Consider the following 21,204-nt stretch of genomic DNA (forward strand, 5'->3'; position numbering starts at 1 on the left):
AAGAAATAGTAATGAAAAAACCACACAAATTAATTTTTCACTTTAGATGGCTTAACCTATGACTTCTACATAATATTGAAGAAGATATAATTCCTCCCTTATTTATGGAGCTAGCATGGTATTGATATAAGGAAGTATAAATATGAAAGATTATAGGGCAGACTCATGAACAATAACATATATCAGTACTGTGTTGGGTTCTTCTTAGGAATACAAGGTGGGTTAACATTAGAAAATCAGTTAACAGCACTCCCCCCTACATGGGATCAGACACCCAGGGAAGTGAATCTCCCTGGCACCGTGGAATATGACAACTGCGGAGGAATGTAGACCCGGCATCCTGGGATGGAGAACATTTTCTTGACCAAAAGGGGGAAATGAAAGGAAATGAAATAAGCTTCAGTGGCAGAGAGATTCCAAAAGGAGCCGAGAGGTCAATCTGGTGGGCACTCTTACACACAATATAGACAACCCTTTTTAGGTTCTAATGAATTGGGGTAGCTGGTGGTAGATACCTGAAACTATCAAACTACAATCCAGAACTCATGAATCTTGAAGACGATTGTATAAAAATGTAGCTTATGAGGGGTGACAATGGGATTGGGAAAGCCATAAGGACCACACTCCCCTTTGTCTAGTTTATGGATGGATGAGTAGAAAAATGGGGGAAGGAAACAAAAACAAACAAACAGACAAAGGCACTCCGTGTTCTTTTTTACTTTAATTGCTCTTTTTCACTTTAATTATTATCCTTGTTATTTTTGTGTGTGTGGTAATGAAGGTGTCAGGGATTAATTTTGGTGATGAATGTACAACTGTGTAATGGTACTGTGAACAATCGAATGTACAATTTGTTTTGTATGACTGCGTGGTGGTGAATATATCAATAAAATGAATAAAAAAATCAGTTAACAGTTTCTCAAATCAGATTGAAGGAGAAAAGCCATATTAACTGAATATGTGTAGAAAAATATTACATGATGAAATTCAGTTCTCTATTCATGATAGGCACTCTTAGCATACAGTGTATAAGGCAACTTTCTTAGTCTGATACTTGGTATCAACAACAAAAAAAGGAAATGAACATTTAATGGTGAAATATTGAAAACTTTCCATGTGAGATTAGGGAAAAGAGATGTGGGCTGTCATCGCTTCTATTCTTCATTCTCTCAAGCTGCTCACCATCTTATGCAAGAAAAAAATAAGCAAAATACATTATTCAGATGATTATGAACATAGTAATAGAAAATTATTAAAATTAACAGGAAGATTTAGTAAGGTAGCTTGATTTTAAATGATAAAAGTCAATAGTTTTTCTATGTGACAGTAACAGAAATTGAAGTAAAAGAAAAACCTTTGTAATACTAAAAATAATCAAGTACCCAGGAGTCATTCTAAAAATGATAGATAAGACCTCTTTATGGGAAAATATTGAAACTTTATTGAGATATACTGAAGAAGACCAAAAGAAATTGAGAATAATATTCTGTGGATTTGAAGCCTTACTGTTTTAATGATGTCAGTTGTCCCTAACTGATTAACAGATTTAGTGGTGTCCCAAATATAATCTCAGAAGATTTATTTATTTTTAAATAGACAAGCTGATTCTAAAATTTTAAGGAAATGCAAAGGACCAAAAATAGTGAAAATAGTTTTGAAGGTGAGAAAGAACAAGGTGGCAGTACTTGATCTACCAGATACTAAGATCTGTTTTGTAATTAGGACAGTGTGATATTATCACAGGGCTGAGCAAAGAGAGCAGTGTAATGAAATAGAGATCTTGAAAATAGACCAACACAAATGGGGACACTTAATTTTTGATAGGTGGATATAGAGCATTGAAGAAAACTTTTTTAAAGAAGTGGTGCCGTAGCAGTTGGGCTTCCATGAGGATAGAAACAAAATTGGCTCCCTCCTGCTCAGTGTGCACAAAAATTCAATTCCAGGTAGATTATGGACCAAAAAGTTAAATGCACAACTGTAAATGTTTTAGAGATAAGTGTAACACCAGCATAGGTGAAGATTCATCAAAGAAAGACACAAAAAACACAAAACATAAAAGAAAATCAATAGTACATTATGTTCATCAAAAGGCACCATAAAGAGAATGGGAAAAAAATATAAAGTAGAAGAACGTATTCGAAATACATGTATCAAAAAAGGGCTTGTGTGTAGAATATATAATCAATAAGATAAAAATACAACTTAACAAAAAAAGATTTGAACAGATAATGTACAAAAGAAGAAATTCAGACTATTGATAGATCTATGCAATATTGCTCAACCTTATAAGTAATCAATAAAATGTAAATTAAAAATAAGACATTTAACTATCTTCCAACAAATTGTAGAAAATTTTAAAGTCTGACAACATCCAGTGAGGGTGAGGTTGTGGAGGAATGGAGGAATTGGAACTGCTGATGCAAGTGTAAATTGGTACAGTCACTTTGGAAAAATTTGGTATTTTGTCATGTTAGACATATGCCTGCATATAGTTATGTATTAATCTCTTTGTTCATGTTTTATATACTTACTTGTATGTGTGTTATATTTCATAATAAAATGGTTAGTTTGTAGATTTCAGTAGTTCCTTTCCTAGATACATACGTAGATAAACTTGGGCACATCTGCTCAATGACACATTTATAAGAATGTTTATGGCAGTATTGTTTGTATTAGTGTAAACCTAGAACAGCCCAAATGTCCATTAGTAGTAGAATGGATGAATAAATTCATACAGTGAAATTATTATACAGCAATGAATATAAGTGAACTCCAGACACATGTACCATCATGGATGAGTATTAAAACATTTTGAGTTAATTAAATCAGACATAAAAGAATACATTATGTTTCCATTTATATAAAGTTCAGGAACAGAACCATATTTTTTAGAACATGCATTCTCAACAACATTGGTATCATCTCCTTTGTTGGCAAAATTTATTCTTGGGTGGTGAAAAAAATCTTAGCTATTACAATGTTTTATGACTGTCCAGAACTTAATTCTACCTGATAAAATCTTTATTATTAGTATTTAATTTCTCTTTCAGTTTTCTTGGATACATGGAAGTTATATAAAATATAGCTAGGTCAGTGCTACAAAACTGGTGAATAGTTGTGTGTGAATGGAAGACTTTCAATTAATTGCCTGATCTTGAAGTCATGATGAGTGGTGCACGTACCTGTTGGCTGCTACAGGCTGCCTTGTAGATGTTATTTATGTTTGAACCTTGGTGTTTTTGTGTATGACTTGGGTTTTGAGAATTAAATAAAAATGGTTTCTATTTTGTAACTTTAGGCAACAAAAGTTGTTCAACTCATCATTAATTATGTCAAGTGCTAAAAAGAAAAAGAATGTCAGCCATATCTAAATGAATATCTAGTAGCTAGTTATCTTCTTGTATCAAACAAAAGTTAAAAATTAAGCTTACTAAAAATTTCAGGAAATTAATTTTTTTTTCAATTTGTTACTTTTTCTAGAAAGTAAGTTTTAGATGAGTTTTAAACATTCGATTGCATTGCTATTTCTGTGTATTTATATAATTGGATGATTTTCATATGTAATTTGATGCATAAATTTCTGTAAGTAAATAAATTATGTTAAAAATTACTTAGCAAATATAGTTATAACTAAAGTTAAATACTAAGAGCTTTTAAAAATTTAATTTTTAACTTAAAAATATTGTTTTAGTCATCTGTAACCCTGCATTGAATAAAATGAGTTAAGTTCTATATACTTTTTCTTATATATAAAAGCACAGATACATGTAGAGTGTATAAACAGTGTATTGGTAGTATTCAAATTTCATGTGTAGGGGTGGGCTATTAGGACAAAATGTCTGAAAAGGCTCCCTGGGGGCAATAACAGGGAAAAAAAACGTTGAGAAACTGATCTTGAAATACATTCATAGATGGTTAAACTATAAAGCAAAGTGGAAAAGTGATTAACATTCAAGGTATTGGTTTACTCCGAGGGTAGGGTAAGGGTTGTGTTTGTGAAGGGTCGGTCACACAGATGAAGGGTGCTTTTAGGTTTTTGCAAGTGGTCCATTTCTTGACCTGGGTGGTGGTCAAACAAGTGTTTGCTTTATAGTTATGTATTAATCTCTTTGTTCATGTTTTATATACTTATTTGTATGTGTGTTATATTTCATAATAAAATGGTTAGTTTGTAGATTTTAGTTTAAAATATAGAAATAGAGAATATTTAGATTTTACGTAGATATGATTGTGAATTAAATCTCAAACTTAGTAAAATTTCTTAATTATAAAAAGGGATGTTGATTCATGAAAAGCTTTTACTGAACAGAAACAAAAATTTCAGTCTTTTTTTTTTTCAGGTGGGCCCAGTTCTTCATCCATCCACTAATGATCAGAGATGCAATTGACCGTGAAGTTGAAGCTGTTGATAGTGGTAAGAAAAGTGCTTTATGTCTGACCACAATTTTTCCTTTATGAACCAGTTATTTAAATAAAATGCTATTTAAATAGTACTTTATCATTTTGTATCACTAGCCCATTTTATATTTATATTGCAAAGCACTGAATTTTACTGGGCATGTCATGTTTATTCCTGAAGTCATTAAATGTCTCATTCACTATAGATGTGAAATAAATCAAAAGGAAGGTAAATTTTAGTTTCTTCAGCTTTTGTATTTTGATGTTTTTACCATAATGACTGATCTTTTCCAGGACAGGAGCCTAATTCTTAAAGATACTACTGAGTGTTTTATGCTTTAAAAGGTCACTTAATCTTTTTGTATGAAGAAACATTTTCTCCAAGGCTTTATTTTAAGTACCGTCCTAATGTGTATAGGTAGGTGCTTTGTGGTTTGGATATCAGTAGTTCTGAAAACAGTTGTGACATATTGATAGATGAAGAAATGAAAATCCCTGAGCAGGAAATGTATTTAACTCCTCTTTGTGACTTTTTTTATCTTTGAGATTTAAAGAATAAGGACAGTAAGGAGAACTGTGTGCTTGAATAGGGTGAGGCTTTTATTATAGAGTTATGCTATAAATATCCAGTGTAAAAGCACCACTGGAGATTAATCTTGCTTGCCTTGTTTGAGCATTAGAAAAATACAATACTATATGGGGTGGGGGGGACTTCAGTGACTTGCAAGATCTCTATTTACGTTCTTCCTTTTCTAGTATTTTGATTCTTGACTTCAGGGTCTAGTATTCATAATGACTTACTGCATTCACTAGGATGAGTAAACTACAACTGGCTACAGAGAGTTATCTCTCTGAAGTCAACAGAACTGTGTTTACTCAAAGAAATGTCACTAGCTTTGGACCTCAATATATTTGTAAAAAAGGATGGGATGATGTCAGGTTCCTCCTAGCTATAGTAACTCCTTGAAGTCAAGGACTGTGTTTTCTTCATTTTTTATTACTTTCTTAACAAGTCTCTGTGTTATCATAGATCCGGATAAATATTCCTTGAGTGGATGAAAAACTAGAAAGACTAAGGAAAACTGAAAACCCTTCCCACTTTTTGAGGCCTAAAAAACATTCTCTTACATGCTTCCAAGTATGTTTTTCTTCATTCATTTTCTGGAGTGGATCAAAACCTGTGTTTAAAAAAGTAGGCCTCTAATTAGATTTTACAAGTTTGGGTCAGAATATCTTGTTATTATGCTTTTAAAATTACACAGAAATACACAATAGTTTTAGTTTAAGATGAACTTAGCTAAAGGCCCTGTTTTTTTTTTTTTTTTTTTTTTTTTCTTGTTTGTTTTTAGTGATAGGACACCTAGATTTCAATTTGTGATCTGACACAAATGGGTAGGTATATGTCCTTAGTCACTTAATCTTTTAAATATGAAGGATTTTCCTGAGATTCAGGAGATGGAGGAGCTGGTAAGTTGTAACTAGCATAATAAACTACCTTAATATTCCTAACTCCAGTTTTGAAAGCCCAGTAATCAGATGTCATACATGACAGTCTTTCTTCTCTCATATAGATGTTAATTGTCTCTTTCATATGTTTTTAGTTGCTTGCATGCTTGGGTGGCTAATTCCAAGGAGATGAAGGGAGATTCAACTACCCTGACACATTCTTCTTCTCATGGGGTCATTTTCCTTTCTCTTAATTCTTCCCCACTTACTTATTTAGGGAAGAGATTCTTTCAAGACTTTTGAAATTATTACCTGGTGCTAACTTCCACATTTACAGTTGTGTTTGACAGTGCCCTGCATTGAAGTCAATGTTAGTCATAGAGAAAGATCCTCAAGTTCCCCACTTTAGTCTTGTAATGCATGATTCATAAAGTTAATTTTTGTTACTTCCTTGTTTTCAGTTCTATACGCTTGAATTTCCAGATAATAAAACAAATACTGAATTTCATTTTATTAAAGTGTTTCTTTAAAACTGACAGAATATCAGCTTGCAAGACCTTCTGATGCAAACAGAAAAGAAATGTTGTTTGGAAGCCTTGCTAGACCTGGACATCCAATGGGGAAATTTTTTTGGGGTAAGATACTAAATACTTCATTTATTTAATACTTTCTAGGTAAGGAAGATTGAGAATAAGAAAAGCTGATAAAAGAATGGAAAGTTATTGAGCTAGGGTAGCTAGGCTTTAGTTTCTCAATAGGTTTTCAAATAGACAGTAATTAAGGACGCCTAAATTTGGTTCCCTGACACTGGGTTGCTAAATAGCTGGGAATAGCTGAGAATGCTTTCTGGGTGCCAGACACTGCTAACACTACACGAATTATTATCTCATATGATCGTCACAACAACCTTATGAGATAATTAAACCATTATTAACTCCATACAAAAATAAAGAAACTCTAGAGAAGTTATCTAACTTGTTTAAATCATATAGCTAGTAAGTCGCAGATACGGGATTTCATCGTGTCTGTATCTGATTAAAGAGTCTGTGCTCTGCTTCAATCTGACATGTCCCTTTATCAACAGAGACTTAGCAGTGACATCTCTAATAGTTTTGAGCTGTGACCTTTTAATTTTTTTAAACTGGCAAGCTCTTTGTTTACATGGTACCTGTTTTTCATAGTGGCTTTTTTTTTTTTGGTATTAGAATTCAGTTATAGCTTCCTGACCATTGAGTAGAATTTGGAATGAGTTGATATAAATTGTACTTTATTCAAAGAGAGTTTTGCTTCCCTGTCCATTTTGTACAGTTACATACATTTTATGTGGCACTCTTGTTTAATGTGTTTTATTTTTAAGAATTAGGCAGAATATTATTAAAATAACTTACAGATAAATTCCAGAGTTGAATACTAGAATAATTATTAAGCAAGGAGGCTTAAAGCAATTACTGTTTGTTGTTAAGGTATTATATGCTTCAGAATTGTTTCTTGACATTAACGAACTTTGGTTTTATGTTGATATTATTATTACACATTGGTTCAATATTCTTGAGTCAGGTTAATTCATTAATCATGTATAGTAGCAGAACATGCATTGTTGGTGTAGAATACTTCTATGTGCATATTAAAGCTTAGTTATCTCTATAAACTTTTTCATCTTTTTATAGGAAATGCTGAGACTCTGAAACATGAGCCAAAAAAGAATAATACTGATACACATTCTAGACTGAGAGAATTCTGGATGCATTACTACTCTGCTCATTACATGACTTTAGTGGTTCAATCGAAAGGTAATATTGTCTACTGTGGCTTTTGGAATTATTCCAAAGTAGTATATTATTAGGATTTGTTTGCCTGGATCAGTGTTGCAATATGCTGTTAATACTTTAGTGCTGACCCTAATATAAAATAAAGGAAATCAGAATTTGGAGAGATCACATAGCAAATGACAAAACTCAGGGAAATACAAGGACATCTGATTCTCAAGAACATGGTTTTTCTCTTACAGATTACAGGTCTTATCTACAAAATACATTATGATGTACTAATTTACTAATAGGTCTTGAATTGATCTTTTAAGCCTCATTCAGCTGCCTCTGATGTGTGGTTTTACATTTAATCTATGTTGATTATACACTTTTACATGGCAAGGTGTCTTCTCTGTTCATCCTTAAATAGCATCCAGTAAAATGGCCTGATTGAGATAGATCATGGTGATGATGGCAAAACTATTTTAAATATAAAACGCTGATGAGTACCTCTCCTATTATCATTATCTTTGCTAACTTGTGTTAACTTTTTCTCATTAAAGAAACCATGGTATCTTTCTTTTGTTTTCTTTATATATCAACCTCTTTAGGCTATTCTTCAAAGTAAAGCAATTGCTAAACTAGTCCTTTTGACAGCTTATAATTTGCACATTTTTTAAAAATATAATCATCTCATCCTAAAGTATTTATCCTTTTAATAAAATTTTACCCCCTCCACTGTCAAAACTGAGATCAAAACTGAGTTGGTACTTACATATGAAACATTTTTGCATTTAGGTTCAAAATTAGTCCACCAGAGTTGACTTGAATGTAAAGTTATAGATGTGGCACAGTAGATCTTTTGTTCAAATACAAATGTGCTTCTAGATTCCCCATACAACATTTGTTGATAAAGGGAATTTCATATTCTGTATGTAATGTTAAGTTACAATTTTTGATTACTGTGTTTCTGAATAATTTCATGCATATACATTTTCTTTCACTAGGTTTTCTAATTCTTTTACATTTTCTTCCCTTTTGATGACAATATAAGAGCTTATTAATGCTTGTTGCACATTTTAAAAATAAGTCCCAGATTTTTGATAAGAGAACCTTATACAATGTAAATTCAATAGACTTTTGGAGCTTTAGCATTTTTACACTATTTCAGAGTCAAATATCTGTATAACTAGTGTAGAATAAATCTAGACTTGATTATTTAGACTAATTTGCATATTGCCTTTTATGCACTAGGCCTTCTCTATTGAGAATCATTGAAACTCATGTGCCTGATAGAACTTAAGAGAAACTATGCAGTAATGGTATGAGTGATAGTAATAGATGCTATCCAGTGATAGTCGTGTGTTTTACTAGAAATTCAAAATAATTTATTATGAAATATAAGGGATCAAAAGAAGATAGAAATCATGTTATATATAAGAAATCATATTATATGTAAGAATAAGTATTGCTATTGATTAAATCCTCAACAAGTGTAAATTATTAACAACAAATGGGAAATAATAGTGCCGATGAGACGCCAAGAAGAAGGGAAGTCAGTGTAGTGTGGATTAGTCAGGAAAAACCTTCCTAGAGGAAGTAAGTTTTGGGATGAGTATAGGAGAATGGTTGGTATACTCCTATTATCTCTTGGCCCTTCTTACTAGCCTGGTGATAAATGAAAAAAAATATTTATTTATTTATTTATTTATTTATTTATGTATTTATTTTACTTTATTGCTTTTTTTTTTTAGATTTACCAAGTAGAAATAAAGGATCTAACAAAATTTTATGTATCTTAGGCTTTTTTATCTACTATGAGTTTTCCTGTTATTCGTTACTGGTTAAAGAGTGAAAGTAACAAGTAATGCCCAGATTAAAGCACCCCTTTGTTTCTTAGTTGAAGTTGTTTGAGAAATCTAATTGTGTTGAATTAACAACATTGCATTTCCCTGTCTCCCCCCAGAAACGTTGGATACTTTGGAAAAATGGGTAACTGAGATCTTCTCTCAGATTCCGAACAAGTAAGACATTTATTTTCATAAATTATAAACCTTTAAAACTAAAAGAGATCATATCCTCTTGTATAAGTCCCCCAAAATTTTTGTTTTATTTTGTTTTTTAAACGAGTGGTGTTATTAATGCCTAAAAAGTTTTAATAACTTTGGCAAAATCACACAGCTTTGTAGTAGGGAAACTAAGATGAGAACCCAGGTTTCCTGGGAGCAGTGATGCTTCCATAGTTTCAGTAGTTCAAAATTTACCAGCTTGTAAACGTATAGTCTAGTGCTTCCTTTTATATTTATTCAGAACTTTTCTATTACTGTGTAAGGTGTTTGAAGCTGTGATATGAAAGCAAGTACTGTATCAAGAGGCAGAATACATATACTTGTATCCCCTACTTCAGAACAAATTATGTTCTGAAAGTTTGTTTTTTAAGCCAGTTGTTTGGGATTTGGAATACTTTTCCTCATCAAATAAATAATGTAGATGATGGCTTACTTTTCCGTACTGCCTGAAAAGCCTATTTCATATAGCTAAACCAAATTATCATTTATTAGAAATAGTATATAGGATTCCAGTTCAGAATGCTATTCAGCATTTTTGTCTACCTCAACATTCATCCAAGTACTACTAATATTTGAAAGACACTTTACTGTTAACATTTTTGATATAAAGAACGCAAAAAATAACTCTGAAACAGTTAATAGTCTTTCTTCTCAGCCCTAGCAGTTTGCATTTTAGTAAGATAAATGAAATCAGTTTTTTTTCATGCAGCAGTGTGTAAGCTAGTGATTTTTTCTAGTTCTTTATTCTATGATTATTTTAAATTTATGAAAAAACAATTAGCTTAAAATGTTAGAATAATTTGTAATAACACCTGATTGGTTGTGTTATCTTGTCTTTATATAAATTGAAAATTAGCAGTACTTTCTTATATAAGGAAAAATAATGAACCTATGCCAAAGTTGTGGTTTTCTAGTTTTGATTTTTGATAAAAAGTGAGCATGAGCTATAGAAATGTCAAATGGCAGACTGGAACACGTTTCACAGTGAAAGTTTAATAAAATCCAAGGTGTATTTAATAGAGGGATTCATTTGGTTCTGTCAATCCCTGATGCGCTTTTAAAAATATTCCAAATTATTATTCATTAATAACTTAATTTAGACAAGTTAAATAGTCTTCTGGATATTTAATATTAATTCTGTTGACTATGTTTTGGAAGTACATTATATTAAAGTTAAAATATATGTCAACCAGATTGGATGCCTCTGGAAGGAAGGACTAAATCTAGTACAGTGCTTTATGCTTAATATAGTGCTTTATATCTAATAATCACTCCATATGTTTGTTGAATTAAAAAGAAAAAGATCTCTAGTGTAAGTTTTTTCTGAAATGGCTTTGTATGGGAGGAGAATTGAAATTGAACAGGCTGAGAGAGGCAATAAATAGTAAGGGAGAATCCCTTCAATTCAATTTATTGTCTTCTGGTATCTTTTTGTGAGTTTTCAAGCCGTTTTTGTTATCAGGGCTGAGGTTAAGAATGAGTGGTATATAGTTCAGGATTTTGTGACTTTGTTACCATCTATTCACTCATGCTTAGAATCCATTTCAGCTAGGAGTATGTAGAATAGATTATAAATACCTATTAGTTAGACATCCCTAAATATACTGCTTATAAAGGCTTTTGCCAATTAAATTTTAATATATTTGTTTTATTTTCAGTGGGTTACCCAAACCAAACTTTGGCCATTTAACGGATCCATTTGACACACCAGCATTTAACAGACTTTATAGAGGTTCGTGAACCAAAGGTTTAAAACTGTTTGAAATAACTTTAGCATATTCTTTAAAACTTGAGGCTGCCAATTTTCTTTGAAAATGAGAATACTATAGAAAGTAGTTTGGTTGGAAAGGGATTGGATGGACAATGGAGATCCAGTCAGTTACCGCAGCAGGCAGCTGACTGGCTGTAGATTGGTTAGTTCTGGTGCCCTGCTACTTCTTGAGTCTATTTCATGCTTTCTCCCTGCTTTCTATCCTGACTGACTTTGTTCTTTGATGTCTTGTTTGTTTCCTAGTGTGCTCTTTTTTGCTTTTAAAAAGGGAAACACTTTGGAAATCATTTCTTTTTAACTTCATTGTAAAAACATTATTTGTTAAATGAAGAAAAATTTTCAAGTAGAGAAAAGTAAAAAAATAGAAAAAGAATCATTCTGTAGTCTTACCACCCTGAGAAGACATTTTAGCAAATTTTCTTCTAATTTTTTATAGGAATATTTTTTAACATAGTTGATATCATAAAGTATATACACTCTGTCTCCTGCTTTCTTTCATTTAATACTATATTTGGTAATAACTGCATAATGAATCATCACAAGGTTATGCTATAATTTACTTAGTAATGTGTCCAGTGAACATTGCAGAAAACTTATGTTACCATTTCTTTCTTTGCTTTTTTTATCACAGCAGATTTTTTTTCTCTTTCTCCCTATTGCCCAGGTCTTCCCCCTGCCACCCTCCGCCCCATGCCCCAACCCCATTGCCAGTCTCTTTCCTTCCCCAATCAATGACTATTTGTCACATCCTTTTTTCTACTGGGTCCATTCTATCTAAGCTGACTCTTCACAGAGGCAACTTATTTTAGCTTATATTCTTTCTGGCTTTAGATTTTAGACTCACAGAATCATAGACAAATAGCACTGAAAAGAATCTTAGATATAACTTAGTCCAACCCACTGATTTTACCATAAGGAAACAGATTCAGGGAGATTTAAATGCAAGAGATTTTATCAAATTCATATAAGCATATACAGCAAGATAGTAGTAGGGCTGGATTTAGACAGGGGTCTCTTGACTCCTCAACTCATATCCTTTCTTGCAAGAAGTGATCCATCCTAAGCAGGATTTCATATTCTTATGGTTCTTTTATCCCTTTATTTTTCCTACCCTGAGAACCCAATCAAAAAGAAATTCACAAAAATTGCATTATTCATATTGGAAAATTGGCAACTTGAAATATTAATTGCATTATGTTTACGCTTCTCCCCCTTATTGGTGGGTGATATATTGAATTTTTTAAAAACACACATTCTTGTATCATAGTAGAAGTTATGAAAAAACACTTATATCTATTCTTCTGAAAAATATTTTTGTTTAGTTGTTCCAATCAGAAAAATTCATGCTCTGACCATCACATGGGCACTTCCTCCTCAACAGCAACATTACAGGTGAGTTCAAGGGCAAATTTACTTCATTATCTACTGAGTGAGTCATATTTTTAAAGCATGCTAAATTGTTTAACTTGGGAGTTTCTGAATTCATAAATATAGATAATGTGGTAAACTGGGACTTTGCTATTGGAGTTTTCAAGCCTTGCTGTATATTTTAGTGTCTTGTTTGAGAATGAAAACTAGAGTTTTCTTAAAACTAGTTGACCTTCCTGAGTCTTTGAAATTAAGTATGTTAGTGTGACTGCCAACTTTTGTAATTATTTTCTTCAGTACTTTGATTACAAAAATACAATAATAGCTAATTATTTATTTGGCAGTTCTGACCATTTAGTTTGATCTTGTCAAAAACAAAGTTAAATAATTTTGAACCTGGCATATGACTACAGCATAAATCTCAAAGACTTCAGTGAATTGGGTACAAGTTAGGGCAGATTTATACAAAATAGTAAAATATTTCAACTTTCATCTATATATGGTTATCTATATGAGCAATATTGCAGGGTAAAGCAGTTCTTTAATGATAAAGTCATCAGCACCTGCAAATGCTTTTTCAATTAGAATACTAATGAACTGAAAATAATTTAACTTATTTTTTAAAACCACTAAAATAGAACCATGAGGACACACACACAAGCAGAAGAGTAATGTGTTTTTCCTGACCTCAGTAAAAAATACATACATGTTCCTTATACGTTTGAGTATTCAAGCAATCAAGTTCCATGAAGTTAACAAGAAAAATAAGCCTCCATTGACAATGCAGAGAGCTGTGTATTGTCTACTTGCATTCGATGCAAGAACAGTATAGGAAAATGTTAATATACATTGATGGTGTAGTTAAGTTAGCATGTGCAGAAAGTGTTTAAATTATTACATGCATATTTGAAAATTTATTATTAGTTAAAAATTTTTACTATAAACGTAATACATACTTTAAAAATATTAAAATAGGACAAAAGGTTATTAAGTAAAAAATAAAAATCTGCTTCTTTCATTTGTCATTGTCCTCAAAGATAGGCCCAACGGTAATAGTTTCTTATGTATCTTTCAGGAATAAAATAATGAATATAGGAATGAACTACCAGATATTAAGAACCTAATATACGTCAGCCTCAAGGCTGGATCCATTAAAAAAAAAAAGAATATAATATATTCAAAATGAATATAATGAATTACACTTTATATACTAATTTTATTTTTTGCATTTCATTTTACTTTTTAATTAACAAAGCCTTGTTTATCTTCTGATTACTAAGGTAGTTCATGCTCATTGTGGAAAATTTGAAAATTGCTGAAAAGCAAAAAAAAATTATCTATGATTCTGCTTTCCAAAGACTTAACATTTCTGTATTTTCCATCTAGTTGTTCCTTTTATGGATTTTTGTTTGTTTGTTTAACGTGACATTAAACATGAGACCATTTTGAATCCCCATATATGTGGATTACCAGTAAATTAGCTTTTTGAGGAAGCCATTTTTCACAAAGAAGCAAAGTGTTTATCTCTGCAGAGTTACTATACACAGTATAGTTAGCTTCATTCAGGTGCAAATGTTGTGTAATTAGCTAGGTTCTGTCCTTAACTGCTTTGCCTCTACACAATTCAAATTACATGTAATTCAAATTTGTATTTTAACAAGTTCTTATGGGCTTTTGGAGTTGCTTGTAATAGTTAAAACCATAATATTATGTCTTCACTTTCAAGAGTTTACTGAATATAATTCTCTAACCTAATTTTAAAATTTAAGAATGTCTAGATTCGTAACTTGATTTTTCTGTACATAATTTTTTGGTGGGAGTGCATTTCTAAAATTATAGCAGAAACCAACAGGACAAGATGATTTGAATAACATATAAACTACTCAGAAGTATTATGTTATTATATAATAAAGATTTTCACACCTGTTATTGCATTTTCATGAAAACCCTATGAGTAGGTAGTTAGGCAAGTGAAGAGAAAAAGAAAGATAGAGTAAGGTTAAGTCTGCTACTCAAGGTCATGCATTTACTTAAAGGAAAAACTAAAACTAGAACCTAGATTTTCTGACCCTTAGTGCTATGTATTTCTCTTTTCTACAAAGCCTGATGCAATACTGAAAATTGTTACAAATAGAGTGTATTAGGTTCTAAAATGATAATCTGTATTACTTCCATTTTGGATGAAACAAAAATGAAAGATTTTGCCATGAAAAAAGTTAAGTTTGGTGTCTGTTCTAGTTTGCTAATGCTGCCAGGATGCAAAACACCAGAAATGGACTGGCTTTTCTAAAGGGGGTTTATTTGGTTACATAAAGGCCATAAAGTGTCCAAGGTAACGCATCAGCAATTGGGTATCTTCACTGGCGGATGGCCAATGGCATCCGGAAAACCTCTGTTAGCTGGGAAGGCACGTGGCTGGCGTCTGCTCCAAGTTCTGGTTTCAAAATGGCTTTCTCCCAGGATGTTCCTCTCTAGGCCACAGCTCCTCTTCAAAATGTCACTCTCAGTTGCTCTTGGGGTGTTTGTCCTCTCTTAGCTTCTCTGGAGCAAGAGTCTGCTTTCAATGGCATCTTCAAACTTTCTCTCACCTGCAGCTCCTCTCTCAGCTTCTATGCATTCTTCAAAGTGTCCCTCCTGGCTGTAGCAAGCTTGCTCCTTCTGTCTGAGCTTATATAGTGCTCTAGTAAACTAATTAAGGCCCACGCTGAATGGGCTGGGCCACACCTCCATGGAAACTATCCAATCAGAGTCATCACCCACAGTTGGGTGGGGTGCATCTCCATGGAAACACTCAAAGAATTATGATCTAATCAACACTGATACCTCTGCCCACACAAGATTACATCAAAGATAATGGCGTTTTGGGGGACATAATACATTCAAATCGGCACAGTGTCCAAGAGAAAAAGTAGTAGTGTTGAATTTTGAAATGATTGTACTCATTCAGAATTTCACATGGAGTCAAATTTCATCATATTTTTCTATTTTTATCTTACTCCTATTAAATTATTATACTGTACTCTTAGAAGTAAGATTTTATGTGTATTTGTACCTTAATTTTTTGGGTTTCTGACCTTATATTTTTTTAAAGGGTGAAACCACTTCATTATATCTCCTGGCTGGTTGGACATGAAGGCAAAGGCAGCATTCTTTCTTATCTTAGAAAAAAGCAAGTATCCAATTCATAAGCAATTTCAGTGTAAAAAACTCTGAAAAATAATAGATAATAAGTGTTATATAACCATTCTTTTCTCTTTTTGCTTTAGCTGCCAGGAAACCTAGAATCAGATTTAATGCTTAATTATAGTCACTTTAATAGCCTAGACTATTTTAACAGCCATATTATATTTGACTATTTTCTTGTAAGCTAACTGGTAGCCCTTGTTGGAAGTAGTAGCACAAATTTTTAAAAATCATAAATAAAATAGATTCCAAAATTACATAAAAAGGGGTTAGCTCTCACTAAGAATTTACATATGACAAAATATTAAGGAGTTGAATTAATTAAATGCTGTGGATCTCCAGCCTTCTCTCTCCCACAAAAAGGGGGAGAGAAACTTTTATTGGGCAGATAAATCATAATAAATATGTGGAACTGTGAACAGTAGATGTAGCCATGTTAGTAGAATGTTTCCCAGTGCACTTTAGTACCCATTTAAGTTGCCTGTGGCCAAATAATAAAAATATAACTTTAGTTTAGAATCAGGACCAATAGATTAAAGTAATTCCTTGTTTTATTTGATATATACTAATTCAAGAATGCAAATTTAAGTGAAAAATTTTAAGAAGTACTTTAAAACATTGATGTATACTAGAATATTCAAAGAAAGCCGAGAGAGCAGGGTTATTATAAAAGAATAAACTAATGACTTTAGGTACATATTTGTCTTACATAATATGGCTTTAAGATGTGCACAAATTTTCTACTTTACTGACCTTTATTAGAATTTCAAACCTCTGGCTTGTTCCTTATTTTAGGTTTTGAGAATTATTCTAGGAGGGAAAGGGTAGTATCTCATTGCTGGTTTCCTAGACAGTCTATGTAGGTTTCCAAGATCTCATTTGACATTCTAAGTAGGGATGATATTTCATGTGTTTTAAATATTCTTCTGGGGAGACAGGTTAAAAAAGGGATAAGTGAAATGACCCCCAGCAACCATAATTTTGATATTACTGTATTCAGAAAACTTAAATGTTTTACTGTGTTTTGATATGTATTAGTATCTCCCTTAAACAAATAAACACAGCTATTATTTCCTGCTGGTGACTCCTGCATGTGCTACAATTTCTAGGGAGGCCTTGTGCCTTTAAAATTTGTACTTTAAAGCTTACTATTGGAAAGTATATGTTTGTTTCAAAAGCTGAAGTTTCCAGATATTACATAGAAAGCCTATCCAGTTTGCTAACTTGAAGTGTTTATAGACTGTTAATCCCAAGATATTATTTGGATTTTTTCCTACCTGTAGATGCTGGGCTCTTGCGCTGTTTGGTGGAAATGGTGAGACAGGATTTGAGCAAAATTCTACTTATTCAGTGTTTAGCATTTCTATTACATTGACTGATGAGGGTTATGAACACTTTTATGAGGTAAATAATTAAAACAAAGTTGTTTTTCTCTTTTATAGATATCATTTTGTGCAGAAGACTAATTGGATGTTTTGTTTTCAGGTTGCTCATACTGTCTTTCAGTATTTAAAAATGCTGCAGAAGCTAGGCCCAGAAAAAAGGTAATAAATACTTCATAGAATATGGCTAAAAGTCACGTCCTTATAGCCTTCAGGCTGCCAATAGACATGCCTGATGGTTTTTCAGGCCGTTCCTACTCTGTCCTTTACTGGTTCCTTATTTTTCCACATATAAATGTATATGAAGGATTTTCGTTTCCTTGGCCAGTTCCTTTGTTTTTATTTTTCTCTTTTCTTACTGATGATTTTAATGAGAAATTTCAATGCATCTTTTAATTATAGTTTCTTCTTTCACAGAATTTTTCAAGAAATTCAGAAAATTGAGGATAATGAATTTCACTACCAAGAACAGGTACTAGAAGTCAAATTCTTTTTGAATGTTACCTATGACCAAGTTGAAACTGGTGTGGTTATTCCTCTTTTTGGATGTGTCACTGGAGTTTTAATTTTGCCGTCCTCTGTCATGTGGGTCTCAAGATGGCCTTGAGGCTATCTGAAAATTAACTGTCACGTTTTTGAGTATTTATATTGAGGAATAAAGGAGTAGGCAGACTGATGTAGCTCATGTTTATGAAATTATCAGTCTTTCCCTTTGATAAACATTGCTATGGTTCTTGATATTTTGGGAATTCAAATATAACAAAGGAACATTCTACAAGAAGATAATCTGTGGTAATTACAATACTTAGTGTTTGAAACAGTGTGCTTTGGGATTTCAGAGTAAGGAGAGCATTTACCTTTATTGGAATAGGATCAAGAAGGCTTCATGAATGTGGTAAATTTCAATTGATTTGAATCTTAAAAAATAATAAAGTTTAGATGCACTCTAGGCAAAGAGAGGCACAAAAGTAGGAAACTGCAGTATTTCGTGTTAAAAATGAATGATCTTACCTGTCTGTTGCAAAGGGTATGTGATAGGAAGGTATTATGTAAGGCTGAAAGGTAAGGTGTTTAGAACAGGGTTTTTAAATCCTTTTTGTGCTATGGATCCCTCTGACAGTCTGTTGAATCCTGTAAACCTCTTCAGAATAATATTTCCATCCCCCCACCCCCAACGTTTAAGCTTTTCAGAAAAATTGCCATAGTAGCATAATGATCTTACTATACCCCTCACCTAGATTCATCTAGATTCACCAGTTCTTAATACTTTGCTATATTTTTTCTCTCCTTTTGTGTGTGTGTGCATTTTTCTGAACCATTTGAGAGTTAATTACAGGTAGCATAATATCTTGCTCCTAAATATTTTAGCATGCTAGGAACAAAGGCATTCTCTTGCATAACCTCAATACGGTTGTCACACTCAAGAATACGGCATTGACATAATACTGCTAACTAATATACAGTCTACAGAGTAAGTCTTTTTAAATATATAAAATAAAATACAGTAAATTACAAAGGAATATTGAAATAAAGTTCTCAAAATAGTAAAAAATAGTAGTATGTATCTGTATTAGTTAAGGTTCTTTAGGGAAACAGAACCAACAGGAGATATCTGTAAATATGAGATTTTATGAAAGTGTCTCATGCTACTATGGGGATGCACGAGTCCAAATTCCATAGGGCAGGCAGCGAGCTAGTGACTCCAACAAAGTTCCTCGATGAACTCCCCAGGAGAGGCTGGCTGGCTGAAGAAGTGAAGGTTCTCTGTCTTCTCCCTTAAGTCTTCAACTGATTGGATTAAATCCAAGGGATTGAATTTTCTCATTGCAGAAGACACTCCCTTCGTTGATGTAACCAGCCACACTTGCAATCAATTGACCGATGATTTAATAAACCAGATTTCTGGTTTACTAACCAGCCACAAATGTCCTTGCAGTAATGGTTAGGCTGGTGCTTGCTTGATCAACAACTGGGCACCATCACCTGGCCAAGTTGACACAAGAACCTAACCATCACAGTGTCTATTAATATATTAAATAATAGTATGTTTGATTATCACAATTTTGTAGTAGCAATGAGCATAAATGATGTTTTTAGATATCTGCAACATCTAGATTGTGATATGAAAATATCTGTGATTTCTATTGGTGATAAAGTTACAGATACTGCTAACATTACTGTGGTTTGTTGCTTACATTCATAATTAAAAGAAAGGCTAAATTAGAAGTTAGTGAAATTAAATCCGTAATTTCTTCCCAATCAAGTTCATGGGCCGCTTGAATATGTCCACTGATGTCTTTTGGGGGTGTCATCGACCCTAGATTAAGAACCCCTGGTTTAGAACCAATTCATAGAGCATCTTGAACACTGGCTTTTTGGATCATCACCAGAGGCTATTCTCTGAATATCTATTATAAGTAGGGAAGACTTAAGTACATGAGGTTAAAGTCACAAAAACTATAAGCTTCCAGTTGCCATTGACTTCTATGTAGGCTGCTTTATATATTTGAAGAGAAGTCATTCGCAATTGAAATAGACATCTTATTCCATGAAAACAAAGGATTCAGTGACTTCTATTGCCCATTAGAGGATCCTGTAAATAGATTGATACGCTTAGAACCTATAACCTTCTATCCACCTTACCAGAAATGATTTTGTTCAGTTTTCTCATCAGCTGTGGTTATAACATGTGGGTCAGAACTGGCAGGGAATGAGTGGGAGCAAGAATTATAGACAACTATAAATGATACACAAATTCCTTTCTTTCTGGGATTGGCTTTCTAGCTTAGGTTGTTTAAGTGACATTTTCTCTCTACCTCTGTAGTTCCTTCTTAGCAAGACATTTCAAAGTGTCTTTTTACTGATGTCCCCCTATTTTGTAGCTTTTCATTTTTTTCCACATTTTTTCATATTTCATAGTATTTATTAATAAATACTTACCTTGATGGGAAAATATGAGCTCAAAACATCTTAGATTATAACCTAATCAACACAAAATCAGAAAAATAAACTTCTCTGAATGAAATGCTAAGTTAACTCAAGTAGCTCATTTCTGTTTTTAAGTTTATACATTTCTGCTTTAAACAAAGTTAGCGATGTCTCCTCTTCAAACATGTTTCTGAGGGCCTTCTGCTACAAAGGCAAACAGGAATGCCCTTTTCAGAATATTTTTTAATTAAGAACTTAAAAATAATTATTTCACACAGGAACTTGAATTCAGCATTAGCAGTAAGCATTATGAAGTCTGAGAGTCACTTATAGAATGACGTTTTATCCTTGGGGCTTGAGAGTGGCAGTCCTACCCTTTCCAAGGGTTTATGCAGTGGCCCTGCTCTGTCCAACATATCCAAACATTGGGGAGACCACCTTGTTCTCGACCCCACCCTCCTCAAGCATTGGGGTGACACCTGGACTCTCTGCCATCTCAGGGCACAGTCTCTCCCCTCTCTGAAGCCAGGCTCTCCCCAATCCCTGGGGAATGTGCTCCACCCTCTTTGAACCCCAGGGCAAGCTCACCTCTCCACATGCACGGATGGGTCCGTTCTCCTATCCTGAGTTGTCTTAGCTCCAGACCTTGCCTTCTGTGGTTCTGCTTTTGAAGTAATTTTTCCTTCAGTCTGTCCCTTTTCTGTCCCTTTTAGTCCAGACTGGCAGTGGTTCCATCTGCACAGAATTTGCAAAAAATTTGTTGGCTTGGCATGCAGCATACAGGGATTCAAAACCATTAGATAATAGTACTTTCCACATATTCTTCCTGGATAACTCCATCTCCAAGCCTAGCTCATCCTGACATGGCTGACTGGTTCCATGTTTGGTTAAATCCTCATGTGGGGCAC

At 33.1% G+C, this 21,204-nt stretch overlaps 1 protein-coding gene and 1 long non-coding RNA gene across 5 annotated transcripts in view; one reads left to right on the forward strand and one right to left on the reverse strand.

Moving 5' to 3' along the window:
* NRDC (nardilysin convertase) overlaps positions 1–21,204 on the forward strand; it is a 101,033-nt gene that overhangs the window by 58,512 nt on the left and 21,317 nt on the right. For all 4 annotated transcript variants that reach the window (XM_037827243.1, XM_037827244.1, XM_037827245.1 and 1 more), the window contains 10 exons: positions 4,344–4,417; positions 6,387–6,482; positions 7,515–7,637; positions 9,562–9,619; positions 11,323–11,396; positions 12,758–12,827; positions 15,895–15,972; positions 17,270–17,390; positions 17,472–17,530; positions 17,786–17,840. In XM_037827243.1, the coding sequence (XP_037683171.1) occupies positions 4,344–4,417; positions 6,387–6,482; positions 7,515–7,637; positions 9,562–9,619; positions 11,323–11,396; positions 12,758–12,827; positions 15,895–15,972; positions 17,270–17,390; positions 17,472–17,530; positions 17,786–17,840 (808 nt within the window). The remainder of the gene's footprint in view (positions 1–4,343; positions 4,418–6,386; positions 6,483–7,514; positions 7,638–9,561; positions 9,620–11,322; positions 11,397–12,757; positions 12,828–15,894; positions 15,973–17,269; positions 17,391–17,471; positions 17,531–17,785; positions 17,841–21,204) is intronic.
* On the reverse strand, positions 848–21,105 carry LOC119527340. Its single transcript, XR_005215369.1, has 3 exons — positions 20,885–21,105; positions 5,530–5,579; positions 848–1,185 (listed from the first exon to the last, which is right to left on the reverse strand). It is a non-coding gene; the product is annotated as an uncharacterized LOC119527340 (long non-coding RNA).

This window comes from Choloepus didactylus, chromosome 2 (genome assembly GCF_015220235.1).
Source record: "Choloepus didactylus isolate mChoDid1 chromosome 2, mChoDid1.pri, whole genome shotgun sequence".
Taxonomy (NCBI): Eukaryota; Metazoa; Chordata; class Mammalia; order Pilosa; family Megalonychidae; genus Choloepus; species Choloepus didactylus.